The sequence below is a fragment of the Chlorocebus sabaeus genome, chromosome 18, assembly GCF_047675955.1.
Source record: "Chlorocebus sabaeus isolate Y175 chromosome 18, mChlSab1.0.hap1, whole genome shotgun sequence".
Lineage (NCBI taxonomy): Eukaryota > Metazoa > Chordata > Mammalia > Primates > Cercopithecidae > Chlorocebus > Chlorocebus sabaeus.
This window is the reverse complement of record NC_132921.1, coordinates 59,022,604-59,037,415: the sequence shown is the minus strand read 5'-3', so window position 1 is coordinate 59,037,415 and position 14,812 is coordinate 59,022,604. Positions and strand designations below refer to the sequence as shown.

The 14,812-nt window shown below is 43.6% G+C and overlaps 1 protein-coding gene across 4 annotated transcripts in view; it reads left to right on the top strand.

Annotated features, from left to right (window-relative positions):
* LAMA3 (laminin subunit alpha 3) overlaps window positions 1-14,812 on the top strand; it is a 283,212-nt gene that overhangs the window by 175,322 nt on the left and 93,078 nt on the right. For 3 of the 4 annotated variants that reach the window (XM_007974442.3, XM_073006417.1, XM_007974441.3), the window contains 4 exons: window positions 1,823-1,984; window positions 5,050-5,148; window positions 8,151-8,234; window positions 12,014-12,244. In XM_007974442.3, coding sequence (XP_007972633.3) covers window positions 1,823-1,984; window positions 5,050-5,148; window positions 8,151-8,234; window positions 12,014-12,244 — 576 coding nt within the window. Of the gene's footprint in view, window positions 1-1,822; window positions 1,985-5,049; window positions 5,149-8,150; window positions 8,235-12,013; window positions 12,245-13,604; window positions 13,798-14,812 lie in introns of those variants that run through there. The other variant, XM_007974444.3, reaches the window with a different exon arrangement.

Below are 14,812 nucleotides of genomic sequence, written 5' to 3'. Positions count from 1 at the left end.
TAAATCATTAGCTATTGATAATTAACTCAATCTCTAGTCCCTCTCCCTTCCTCAGAGGTTGGGGGTAGGGCTGAAAGTCTCAACCCTCTCATCCTACCTTGGTCTTCCTGGCTACAAGCCCCCATCCTGAAGCTACCCAGAGGACCCAGCCGCCACTTATCTCATTAGCACACAAAGAGACACTATTACCACATCAGAGAGTCCAAGGGTCTTAGAAGCTCTGGCCTCAGGAATTGTGGACTAAGCCCAGATATTATGGCAAAAGATGCTCCTATCACCCCTGTCATTCAGGAAATTACAAGGGTTTTAGGAACTCTATGCCAGAAACTGGTAGTAATAGCCAAATCGATATTTCTCATTGTGTCTCATTATGTCACAATATCACACCCCTCATTTCTCATTTTTACTTCTTTCTGTTTTGCTTTCCTTCTCACCTATTTTATCATATCTTTTCTTTGGCTACTTTTTTTTTTGAGACAGGGTCTCTGTTGCCTAGGCTGGAGTGTAGTGGTGTGATCACAGCTCATTGCAACCTTCGCCTCCAGGACTCAAGCAATCTTCCTGCCTCAGCCTCCTGAGTAGCTGGGACTACAGGCATGCACCACCACAGCTGGTTAATTTTTGCATTTTTTGTAGAGTCGGGGTTTTGCCATGCTGCCCAGGCTGGTCTCAAACTCCTGGGCTCAAGCAGTCCTCCCACCTTGGCCTCCCACAGTGCTGGGATTACAGGTATGAGCCACCGTACCCAGCCTTCTTTGGGCATTTTTAAAGTTAACTCAGTGAAACTAAAACTTTTCTTGCTTTCATTATTCCATGAACCAGTAACCTCATGCTTGCCTTCTTTGTGTGAGTCATGTCTTGTATCCAACAAGTATTCAAAAACAGATTTTTTTTTTTTTTTTGAGATGGAGTCTCGCTCAGTCACCCCGGCTGGAGTGCAGTGGCATGATCTTGGCTCACTGCAACCTCTGCCTCCCAGGTTCAAGCGATTCTTCTGCCTCAGCCTCCTGAGTAGCTGGAATTACAGGCATGCCCCACCACGCCCGGCTAATTTTTGTATTTAATAGAGACAAGGTTTCACCATGTTGGCCAGGCAGGTCTTAAACTCCTGACCTCAGGTGATCCGCCCACCTTGGCCTCCCAAAGTGCTGTGATTACAGATGTGACCCACCACGCCTGGCCCCAAAACGACTATTTTATATATTTTACTGCCTCCCTATTTCATATCTTTTACTGCCTGTCTCCTAAAAGGAGTGCAGCTAGTAATTGGGGAAAAAAAAAACCTTTGTAAATCTGCTCCGAAGTCTCTTCTCCCCTGGGAACCAGAAAGCATTAATCCAACCCTATGCTTGGTCACTTCTTTCTTTTTTTACCTCAAAATTAACTGGCTTCCTTTGTGACCAGGAAATGATTTAATTTTGATGCTCCATTTAAAGAAAAATAATAATAGCAAGCCACTGAATTCCACATCACATTTTTCTTTATAAGGAGCTTGCCATTAAATGTGCCATGGTCCTAGTTTTTTTTATTTCTTTATCATTGGAACACTCATTGATCACCTACTAAATGTCAAGAACCAGGATGTGTGCTGGGTTACAAAGATAAATCCCACATACGTAAGGCCACTGCCTTCCCAGAACTCCCAGTGGCAATGGGTGAGATGGGGCTCCAGCTTGGGAGGGCAGGTGCAGGAGGAGATGCATGAAGGAGGCCTCTGAGGCAAGGAGGCTGCCCGTGAAGCTTTCTGTATACATGATGCAGCCATCACCAGGGATGCCACGACCAAGACGGTTTCATCCCTTGCTTCTCTCCCTCTTTCCAGTTTGTGGATATGCTGGGCTGGCGCCTGGAGACTGCAGACAGAATGGACATCCCCGTCTCATTCAACCCGGGCAGCAACAGCATGGTGGCGGATCTCCAGGAGCTGCCCGCAACTGTCCACAGCGCATCCTGGGTTGCACCCGCGTCCTACCTGGGGGACAAGGTAATGATGTCCTGCTGTTCTTCTGGGCCCTCAGTGGCCCTCTACTATTGCTGTGTGAGCATCATTTCCTGGAAATCTGGAAGGAAGCATCCATCAGTTCAGGTTACTAACATGCCAGAAATGAGCTGAACTAAAAATGAAGAAGAGACCTTGCCTCCTGCTGTGAGGGGCTGAGCAGGCACCCACTGTGCCCCACCCTTGCCATGCATGAACTACCAGCAAAGAAAATCACCCACAATGTTTTTCTCAGTTTTTACCTAATGCCAAAGAATTTTCCTCTAGGGAAATAACCATTTAAATAATATTTATTGCAAATGGGACATGCATGCTTTTCAATGCCAGTGCTGAGAATTCTTTATTTTAAGGCAGAAGAAAGCCTCTTTGTTAGGAAAACAAAAGCTGACAAGTGACTCACAAGCTTATTAAAAGAAACGCAGGATCTGGTGGCAGTTCGACTTTCCTAAGGAGAATCGCACTAGTTACACGTTCCTCAGGAGCTTACAAACCACTTGCTCTTCCTTTGCTGCATGAGTTATTATGCCAGAGGCTGGCCACCTCCATATATTTTATGAGGACAGAAACGCAGGCCTCATGTGGCAGCACCATCAGGTGACATGTTTCTTAGCAAGGGTGGAACTTGCTAACGGGTGGATTTCACAGGGCCCGCCTCAGGGGATGCCATATTCTCACATTAGGAAGACTAAAATATTAGGGCCTCAGCCTGAGGTCTCTAACTTTGTCTTCTGGGTGAAGGACTGTGGGTTTTGACATCTGAATGTGGGAAATATTGCCTCTCTCTTATGATCCCACTACTCTCTCACTGAATACTCCTCTTTACTGCTATATGATGGGCCCATGTGTTATCTATTGTCATGTAACAAATTACTCCAACACCTTGCAGCTTAAAGCAATAATGATTATCTTGGATGAAGAATTCAGGAGGGGATGGCCCAGAGTCTTCCGAGGTTACTGTCAAGATGTCAGCCAGGGCTGTAGTTCCCTGGGACTGGAGCATCTGCTTCCAAGCTCACCCACATGGCTGTTAGCAGGCCTCTGCTTCTGGCTAGCTGTGGGCTGGAAGCCTCCGTTTCTCATCACACGAGACCCTCCATAGGCTACCTGAGGGTCCTCATGACATGACAGCTGGTTTCCCCCAAAGCAACTTATGGGGGATGGGTAAGGGGATTGGGGGAGCGGGGGGGTAGAGAGAGAGAGAGAGAGCGCGAGCGAGCGAGCGCGCTAGCTCAGGACAGAAGCTGCAGTGTTTTTGTAACCTAAATTTCAGAACTGCCATGCCCTCATTCTCCTTTATTCTATTCATTAGCAGTGAGTCACTAAGCCCAGCCCACACTCAAGGGGAGGACAATTTGGTGGCTCATGCCTCTAATCCCAGCACTTTGGGAGGCTGAGACAGGCGGATCATCTGAGGTCAGGAGTTTGAGACCAGCCTAGCTAACATGGTGAAACACCTGTTTTTACCAAAAATACAAAAATTAGCTGGGCATGGTGGCGGGTGCTTGTAGTCCCAGCTACTCAGGAGGCTGAGGCAGGAGAATCATTTGAACCTGGGAGGCGGAGGTTGCAGTGAGCCGAGATCTCGCCACTGCACTCCAGCCTGGGTGACAGAGCGAGACTCTGTCTCAAAAAAAACAAAATAAAAAGGAGGAGGGGGAATTAAGCCCCCCATCTTGAAGGCAGGAGTGCAAAGAATTTGAGGCCATGTTTTAAAAATCACTTTAAGCCCATCAAAGAAGCAATACTTAATCACAATAATAATTTAAGACATTGCCTTGGAATACTTCCAGGCTTGGAAATCAAAGCTCTGTAAGGTTTTGTCAGGTTACAGACTCTAGGGAAAAGCTTCTGTTGAATGGGATCCTAGAAGAACGTGGCTTCATTCCCCTGCCTCCTCTAAGTTGTTGGCATTTTCCTGTAGATTATTTTGTTCTGTCTAATCAGAGGTGATCTTGCCTGTGATTTTCATCCTTCTGTCACTTCTTCCTTCTTGACTATGTTTTACTGTAAGGGTGGGAAGTGTCAGGACCCAAGGTGTGAAGTAGCTGTCAGAAAACTGTTACCATTCACTCCATGTCCCCACCACCATCATGCTGCTTGAGTGACACAGAGGTCTGTGCACCTGCTGGAGTTGTCAGCCATGGCTACTGTACCCAGCAGAACTCATAATAATTTGGGAAATGTTCACCATCTGCTTTCAGGAGAATTGTTTTTGGAGAAAATTTATTTTAGAGGTTTTGTGACTGATAGATATTATCCAGTTCTCTCAGTTAAAAAAGAAACCAATGGCCTAGATTTCCTAGAATAGTTGTGGATTAAATAAACATTTTGGTTTAGTAATCATCTAGAAAAAAAGGAGCATGACTATTATTTCCTTCTTTCCTTCCTTCCTTCCTTCCTTCCCTCCTTCCTTCCTTCCTTCCTTCCTCCTCTCCCCTCCCCCCCTCCCCTCCCCTCCCCTCCCTTCCCCTCCCCTCCCCTCCCCTCCCCTCCTCTCCTCTCCTTTCTTATAGGGTATTGCTCTGTTGCCCAGTGACAATACCCTATAGTGAACTGGTACAATAATAGCTCACCGCAGCCTCAAACTCCTGGGCTCAAGCGATCTTTCCACCTCAGCTTCCTTAGTAACTGGGACTACAGGCGTACACCACCACACCTGGCTAATTTTTAAATGTTTTTTGTAGATTCAGGGTCTTGCTATATTGCCCAGGCCGGTCCCTAACTCCTGACCTCAAGTGATCCTTCTGCCTCGGCTTCCCAAAGTGCTGGGATTATAGCTACTACACCCAGCCTTACTTTTCTTTTTAATAAAGGTATCTTCTTGCTTGTAAAACTCAATCATGTTCATGCTAAACATTTCAGATGACATTAAACATAGCATAAAGTAGAAAAAATAGCATCCTCAACCCCACCCCCTAGATACAACCCTTGTTAACAGGTCGAGTGTGTTTCTTTCCACGCTTTGTGTGCCTAAGTGCTTTTCATGTGGGTTGATGTTGACATCGTGTCTTTTAATGCTTGTGCTATTGATACTATTAATTCCATTTTAGGTTTCTTCATATGGTGGCTACCTCACTTACCAAGCCAAGTCCTTCGGCTTGCCTGGCGACATGGTTCTTCTGGAAAAGAAGCCGGATGTACAGCTCACTGTAGGTATCAGAGCATGACCTAAGTGGCAGGAAGTGGCGGTTGCAGTTGGTGCTGATCTAAATTTAGGACATCTTGATATGTGGCCTACACAAAGTTTAGATGAAATCATTTCCAATATTTTGTAGAAACTAAATGACAGTTGAGAGCATGTAGCATCTTTGCAGGATCCTGCTTCTTCTGACCAAATGGTTTCTGTCTTCTCTGCCTCCAAAATACTTAACTGTAGTTTGCTTTTGCCTCTCACAAGTTACTGCCTCATGTTAAACTTTTTTTTTTTTACTTTTTTTATTTTTGTAGAGATAGGATCTCACTGTGTTGCCCAGGCTGGAGTTGAACTCCTGGCCTCAAGCAATCCTCCTGCCATGGCCTCCCCAAGCACTGGGGTTATAGGCACACACCACCATGGCCAGCTAATTTTTTAATTTTAATTTTTGTAGAGATAGGATCTCACTATGTTGCCCAGGCTGGCCTCAAACTCCTAGGCTCAAGGAATTCTCCCTGCTTAGCCTCCCAAAGTTCTGGGATTACTGGCATGAGCCACATGTCTAGCCACATATTACGTATTTTTTATGTTTCCATCTTTCAATTTTGTTTCATAAATGTCTTTGAATCCTTCCCATGGGGCAAGATCATATCATTGGACTCTGTAAAGGACAGGTGACCCCTTTTCTCAAAAGGAAGGGAGATTAGAGAAATATGCCAGGAACTCCAATCCACTGAGCGGTAACTGTTGGAAGAGAGTCCAAACGGGGCTTTCTCAGTGCTGGGCTCTGGGTAGGGGGAATGGGAGTCATGTGGTCTGAGAAGCCCTTAGAAGACTTTGTGCTTCATTTTGAGCGAAGTCTTTAAGAATGGGCATAAGAGGAGAAGTGCCCTTCCAGGGACAGGGACTAAGGCTAACAGGACTTGGGAGTGGTACAGGGCAGGAGGCTGTGCTCATGGATGACCAGTCCAATGGGGTTGTATCATCAGTGTGTGCAGAGTTGTTGGAAACAAGTCTGGAAGGGTTTGATGCTATAACAGGGTTTTTTTTGTTTTTTGTTTTTTTTTGAGATGGGAGTGCAGTGGCATGATCTCGGCTCACTGCAAAGTCTGCCTCCCTGATTCAAGCAATTCTCCTGCCTCAGCCTCCTGAGTAGCTGGGATTACAGGCATGGACTACCATGCCCGGCTAATTTTTGTGTTTTCTGTAGAGATGGGGTTTCACCATGTTGGCCAGGGTGGTCTCAAACTCCTGACCTCAAGTAGTCCACCCACCATTGAAGGGATGTTTGTTTTTTGAGAAAGGAAGTAACAACATCCACACAGGATGTGCCTGGCACACAATCCAGTGTGGCAGTCTAGAAAATTCCTTGAGGGCAAGGGTAGTATCACATCCTACTTTGAATTCCCCACAACACAGGGTGTAATACCCTAAACATAGTGTAGGGTGCCATTGCCTGAAGTCGGCTCCATTTCTGGTTTATGGGGTGTGATTAATGTGATGTAATGATAGCTTTGGGAAGGGTTTTCTCATGTCATGCACTGTATACAGGGACCAGCAAGTCACACACACCTCATCACAGCATATTCTTGGCAGATATTTGTGTTCAGGCACTACTGTGTTGTGTTTGGTTTCTACTGGTATGCAAATCTACTGAACTGTTTTAAAAACTCCAAGGAACCTTTGCAGAATGTCTTGAAGATAAAGCAGCAAAGATTTTAGAGTTATAGTCTAAGGAAAAATAGCTACACAGTAAAAACCCAGTCACAGCAGTGCTGTATTTAAGTTTCATGTTTTCGCAGAGCATCTTGTAGTTCAGGCCACGCCTATTTTTTTACTGCCAAAGTTTATTATGCAAACCATTGGAATTCACTGAAAGGTAATGACCAAATTTTCTATTTAATTTTACCTTCAAACATGGAAAATAATTTAGGCTCACGAAACATTTTCCCTGCTGCTTTGTTCTAATCCACTGTAATTAAGAGCCTCTAGGGCATGTTTCTTAGATTAAAGTTTCAAATGATATGTGATCCCAGGTAATGACCTTCTTTCTGAAATACCAGCCCTAATGAAATACCAAACCGCTTTAGGGTTTGGTGCTACAGCAGAAAAGCTGGGACATGTGTGTGTTTTTGCAGTAGGGTTGCTGATGGTAGGGTGCTGATGCAGTAGGGTGCTGGCCACTGCACCCTGCCCTGTTAAGATGCACATGTGAGCCACCATAATGTGGTGGGCTGGAGGCTGAGAGCGAGTGAGGCTGGGTCCCACAGGCGGAGGCAGCAGGGGAACTTCTTGCTCCACAGGCCAGCCTGCAGCTCCCTGCTTGGGCCAACCCTCTGCCCTCCCTGCCCTCCTCAGTAACCCACCCACCAAAGCACTTTCTTCCCACCACAGGCTGGTTTGGTGGGCAGTAATGAAAACAGCACTTCCTGCATTGACTGCAAGGCATAGTTAAAGAAATTTTTTTTTTTTTCTGCCAGGTGCAGTGGCCCACACCTGTAATCCCAGCACTGTGGGAGGCCAAGGCAGGTGGATCACTTGAGGTCAGGAGTTTGATATCAGCCTGGCCAATGTGGTGAAACTATTAAAAATACAAAAATAAGCAGGGTGTAGTGGTGAGCACCTATAATCCTAGCTACTAGGGAGGCTAAGGCAGGAGAATCTATTGAACCCGGGTGGCAGAGGTTGCAGTGAGCCAAAGTTGTACCATTTCACTCCAGCCTGGGCAAGAAGTGAGATTCCGTCCCTGCCAAAAAAAAAAAAAAAAAGGAAATTCCATCTTTTTAAGCTATTTTTGGCCAAGGCAATTTTCTGGATTTCCCATTTGTGAAAAGACACCTATAATTATTCTGTTTCCATGTCACTAATGTTTTTATTAAAAATAGTTAATTCTGAGCTATTTTTTTAAAGTCAGGTATGTCATATGATGTAGACCATAGAAATGTTTTCTTAGATCAGTTACACATCTTGAAAGATCCCAGTGAAGGCACTAACACATTCATGATTTTCTTTAAACAGGGTCAGCACACGTCCGTCATCTATGAGGAGACAAACACCCCACGGCCAGACCGGCTGCATCACGGGCGAGTGCAGGTGGTCGAGGTAAAGGAAGAGCAACCATGGGATGGTCCTTTCTGTTTTATGACTTAATTATTTCAGGCAATCATGATTTTTACTCATTTTAAGAATTTTAAAATATGGATTCTATTTATATAAATGTAAGTTTATATATACAGGTTGAGCATCCTTAATCTGAAAATCCAAAATCCAAAATGCTCCAAAATGCAAAATATTTTGAGCACCAACATGACCCTCAAAGGAAACGCTCATTGGAGCCTTTCAGCTTTCAGATTTTCAGATTAGAAATTCTCAGCGGGTAAATACAATGCAAATGTTCCAAAATAAAAAAAAAAAAAATTCTGAAATTTGGATCACTTCTGTCACAAACATTTCAGAGAAGAGATACCCAACTCGTATAGATTCGAAATATGAATTACATAAAATGTGGAGTGATTGATGCTCACGTGGCTTTCTTGGTTCCATCTGTCCAGCCCTTTTATACTTTCTCTCCCATTTCACAATTAATTATCCTTATCTTAAAAACCCCGTGAATCAGCCTGGGCAACATGGCGAAACTCTACCTGCACAAAAGCAAAATTCAATGGGCATGGTGGGGTGTGCCTGTAATCTCAGCTACTTGGGAAGCTGAGGTGGGAGGATCGCTTGAGCCCAGGAGGTTGAAGCTGCAGTGAACCATGATCACGCCACTGCACTCCAGCCTGGGCAATGGAGTGAGACCCTGTCTCAAACAAACAAAAAACCTGTGAGCTTGTAAATGCTGTGACATAGCTCCCTGTCATCCTCAGGTCTCCCTCAGTGCCTGAGACCTGTTTAATGTTCAACATATGCTTAGGATGAATGAATAGAAAAGCTATGAAAATGTTTTATATCGAAAGAAATAAGAGTAATATTAGCAAAATAAAGGAAAGCTCATCAGATCATAAAACATTTTGTTATACTTATTTGGTTACAACTATTCCTAAAAACTAGTGTTCCATTTATATTATTAAATATGTCCAGTACCTCTAGGTGAAACTTTTTGAGTACTTTGAACTTGAAGACATATTTTAATGTTTCTGAAAAGGTACATCTATACAATGGAATACTATCTGGCAATAAAAGAAACAAAATATTGACACTTACTACAAGACACCAAAGACATCATATTGCATGATTCTATTTATGTGAGACAGGTGATATCAGTAAAATGATAGAGAATCTCTAAAAATTCTGTCCTCCATAAAAGCAATGAGAGAACTGGCAAAAAGGGGAAAAAAAGGTCAGAATCAACGTTTTCAGAACTCTGGAAATTACTCAAAGCCTTGCAGCCATCTGGAAATGGCACACAATGTATAAAGATGCAATTTGTACCATAGTAGTATACAAGAGAAGAGGAGGGAATGATACTAATAGAAACAAAGTTTTTGTATACTGTTGAAATTAAGCTGGCATTTATCTAAATTGTCCAGCATGGACACATGCATAGAGACAGAATGTAGATTAGTGGTTGCCTGGGTTTGAGGGTGGGAATGGGTAGTGACTACAAACTGACACAAGGGTTCTTTTTAAGGTAATAGAAATGTTCTAAAATTACATTATGATGATGATTGCATGCTTCCATAAATTTATTACAAATTATACACTTAAAATGAGGGAATCTTTTTGTATGTAAATTATTTCTTAAGTTGCTAAAATATAAATTAAAATTATATAAGCATCATATTTGTATGTTAGTAATAGCTACCATTTGCTAGGCACTGTGCTGAACACTTTTTTTTTTTTTTTTTTTTTTTTTTTGAGACGGAGTCTGGCTCTGTCGCCCAGGCTGGAGTGCAGTGGCCGGATCTCAGCTCACTGCAAGCTCCGCCTCCCGGGTTTACGCCATTCTCCTGCCTCAGCCTCCGGAGTAGCTGGGACTACAGGCGCCCGCCACCTCGCCCGGCTAGTTTTTTGTATTTTTAGTAGAGACGGGGTTTCACCGTGTTCACCAGGATGGTCTCGATCTCCTGACCTCGTGATCCGCCTTTATATATATTGTATCATTTAATTTACCTTAATTATAACGATAGCCCCAAGACATTAGCTATTACTGTGCCTATTTAAGAGATGTAAAAACTGAGTTCAACAAGGGCAACAAAATATAAAGGTTAAAAAGGCAGGCTTTTGGAGGCCGGGTGTGGTGGCTCACGCCTGTAATCCTAGCACTTTGGGAGGCTGAGGTGGGCGGATCACGAGGTCAGGAGATCGAGACCATCCTGGCTAACACCGTGAAACCCCGTCTCTACTAAGAATACAAAAAATTAGCTGGGCGTGGTGGCACATACCTGTAGTCAGGAGTTCGAGACCAGCCTGGCCAACATGGCAAAACCTCATCTCTACCAAAAAGACATTAAAAAAAAATTAGGTCAGGTACAGTGGCTTAGACGTGTAATCACTGCACTCTGGGAGGCCAAGGTAGGCAGATCGTGAGGTCAGGAGTTCGAGGACCAGCCTGGCCAACATAGTGAAACCCTGTCTCTACTAAAAATACAAAAATTAGCCACGTGTAGTGGCATGTGTCTGTAATCCCAGCTACTCAGGAGGCTAAGGCAGGAGAATCACTTGAATCCAGGAGGCAGAGGTTGCAGTGAGCTGAGATTGCACCACTGCACTCCAGCCTGGGCGACAGAGCAAGACTCTGTCTCAAAAAAAAAAAAAAAAAAAAAAAAAAATTACCGAACTGAACATAACAAGTGTCGACAAGAGTGTGGCAAAATTGCGACACTTTGACCCTTTTGGTGGGAATGTGAAATGGTGCATTCACTGTGCAAACACTATGGAAGTTCCTCAAAAAATTAAAAGTAGGATTACCATATGCTCCAGCAGTCCCACTTCTGGATATATATCTAAAATAACTAAAAACAGGATCTTGACAAGATATTTGCACATTCATGTTCATTGCAGCATTATTCACAATAGCCAAGAAGCAACCAAATGTCCATCAACAGATGAATAGACAAAGAAAAATGTGGTATATATAGATTTATACAATGGAACATTATTCCCCCTTAAAAAAGAAGGAAATTCCATCATAGGCTACAATATAGATGAACCTTGAGAACCTTATGCTAAGTGAAATAAGCCAGTCACAAAAGGACAAATACTTCATGATTCCACTTATATGAGTTATCTGAAATAGTCAATTCTTAGCAACAGAAATTAGAATAGCGGTTGCCAGGGGCTGGGGAGGGGAAAAAGGGAATTGTTCAATGGGTACGGGGTTTCCCTTTTGCAAGCTGGGTAAGTTCTAGAGATCTGTTATGCAATGCTGTGCTTATAGTTAACAATACTGTACAGTTAAAAATGGTTAAGATGGTAAATTTCACGTTGTGTGTTTTTTACCACAATAAAAGTTAAAATAAAATAATATAAATGTTTGTGCAAGAAAAGATTGTATTTTCTGTCACCGTTGTGTCCGTTTAATGAATGACCTGAGCTGTGTGACTCACTCGGTTTCCATAGGCCTTCCTTCCCTGTTTCTCACTCACCTTATGTTTGCACAAACAAAAGCACATTTAAAGACAAGTATGGCACTGGGCATTTTATTTCATTTTATTGCCCCTTATTCCCTGCCTTCATTTTTTTCCCTTCCTTCATGGGAATAACCCAGGACATCTGACTTCTAAATGTAAATTCTCCAGGAGACAGGTATTTCCCCGTCTTATTTCTCCCTATGCATTTTAAGTGTCTTTTCTTTGATTCATTTGGGGCGTCTGCCTCTAAGGAACCCCTGGAAGTGAGCCTGCCTAAGGAAGACCCTGCCTTTCTGTTTCCATGTGTAGGGAAACTTCAGACATGCCAGCAGCCGTGCCCCGGTGTCTAGGGAGGAGCTGATGACAGTGCTGTCTAGACTGGCAGATATGCGCATCCAAGGCCTCTACTTCACAGAGACTCAAAGGCTCACCCTGAGTGAGGTGGGGCTAGAGGAAGCCTCTGACACAGGAAGTGGACGCATAGCATATGCTGTGGAAATGTGTGCCTGCCCCCCTGCCTACGCTGGCGACTCTTGTCAGGTAGGAAGTTTTCCCATCCACAACATTCCGGTAGGGAACTCCTGTGGCTGTTGTTTTTGGCTGCGGTCCAGCACTGTGGGTTGGTTTGGGGCCCTCTGTCTATTGTTTCTCTGTTCAAGTTTCTGCAGGGCTTATCTTATATCTTACCTAGACTCCCTTCAGGAATTAAATGTGAAAAAGACATCATCAGTGTCTCAGAATTCATAGGAAATCTACAGGAGTTCAATAGATGCTGAGGGTTAGAGAAATCCAGAGTAGGAAAATAATATACTGTAGTTTCAAATAGCTAGAAGGAGGGTATTGACTGTTCCCGACACAAAGAAATGATCAATGTTTGAGCTGATGGATATGCTAATTGCCTTATCTGACCACTAAACATTGTATGTGTCACACCATCACTATGTACTCCATAAGTATTTATCATTATTATTTATCAATTTTTAAAACAAAATATTTTTAAAATGAAGGAGCTCACCAGTTAGTATTTGAGCCCCTGCTTTCCCAATAACTGACCTTATACCTTTCTCTAATCCGAAGCCTCCCTCCACCCCACTCTCAACCCCCCAGTAGAGTTGAATTCCAGAGAATATCCTGAATTTCTTAGAGGACATTATGTTCTGGCTTGCAGCAGGACTCTCATTGTTTGAGGTCCAGTCAACCAGAGCTGTCTTCAGATGATTAAAATGTGCCATACAATGAAATTATTTAATTTCTCTGGCTATAAATATGTATTTTCTTAAAGATCAGGGAGAAAGCACAATGTTAGCACGAATAGTAAAAGTAGCAAACCCCGTCATTCTGTGTATTCCATACATCCATAAGTACGTAGGCTTAACAAAACCTTCCACTTTCTTTCCTCGCCCCCTGGTAGCCGAAAACCTCAAGGTGATCTGCGCATACGAGTTTCCACTTTTTAAACCTGCAAAAACAAATCTGACCTGCCGTGGTCTTCTGGGGACTCCCAAGTTGTAATATTTAGCCCACAGGTTGCCTACATTCTTCCCCTTCCTCCATCTCTTTTCTAGCCTGATTAAAATTGATAGCCTGAGGGAAAGAGAGGGACTCTGGATTTCTACCCTCCTACCCAGGGCGTGTTCCCTGCCCGTGACTCAGCCTGTGATTTAGGGCGTCTGCAGGGTGAGGTGGGTGGAAGGTGATACCTGCCCCACCTCACAGGAATTACAGAGCGGTGCACTTACCTGCGGGACTGTTATGTGCACTCTGGCACAGGCTGACTCATGTGTGAAGTTTAAAGGTGGGGCGCTTGCCGCAGACAGCCTTCCTTACCTGAGTCAGGCAGGCCCGGGCACTGAGCAGGAAGCGCAGGTATAAGAGGAAGAGGCAGAGGTTCGTGCGCAGCCAGCGGACGCCCAGGAACCAGGATGCCTCCAGCAGTGAGGCGGTCAGCCCGCCGCATGGGATGGCTGTGGATCTTTGGGGCAGCCCTGGGGCAATGTCTGGGCTACAGTTCACAGCAGCAAAGGGTGCCATTTCTTCAGCCTCCCGGTCAAAGTCAACTGCAAGCGAGTTATGTGGAGTTTAGACCCAGCCAGGTAACATCCTTTTAAGTTTTGGTGTGGGATGGGGAAGAGTTTCCAGCTCTGTGACATTTTAAGTTACAGTTATGGTGACTAATGAGTAAATGGGTGGACTGAGGAGGGGCTGATGGCCTCCCAGTCGCCTTGACTGGCAGTGTTTATTACAGTGCCTGACAGATTGCTCTCCCGAGCTATTAACCTCAAACCCCGTTAACATCAGCCCACCTGGAAATGCTGAGACACTTAAGAGCTTGAAAGCTTGCGGGATGTTAATATACGATGAAACTTTATGCCCTTTAGAGACCAACCATCCCAAGCCTCAGAACAAAAGAGTCCAATGCCTATAGCTTTCCAAATGCTACTTGGAAGAAAATTTACCCACGGGGGAATAAAAATGAGAGAGTGAAATGCAATGCTTAAGAAAAGTGATCAAAGTTTGCATAATTCCTCAAAGACATGCTTCCATTTACCAGGCAGGAAACATCAAGAAATTCTGCTCTCTTTAAACTTCCTGGATACTACATGTATTCTTACAGAGAAATAGATCCTATGGCTACAGATATAGCCCTGGAAACTGGATTAGGTACATAAACTTATCATTTATATAATTTGTATTACAAAATTTACTGGAAAACTTAATATAAAACATCATCATGTTAACTAGTTATAAAACCCCTTTATTGAAATAATGTATTAGAACACATTCATTTTCATTTAAAAGTGAGTGTTCAATATAATCTGAATACTTGAACTGGTTTTTTTGTAGAATGTGGTTTTGCTTGCTTTTTAAGAGGTGAAAAAATGATTCTATTTTAGTAACTGACAAATCCTCAGAGAGTCACATGATATGTAACTCTTGCAGAGCATATTTTCTGCTTGTAATCAAAAGCAAATTAAGATGGGTGATTTAGTTTTAATCAGGATAGACTATACTCCCCCAAAGCGTGTGTAATTAAGGCTTCTACTCAGGCGTGTTGTCATAAACTAACCAGATCTGTCTGCTTATTTGAATAACTTGCTCTTTACCAAA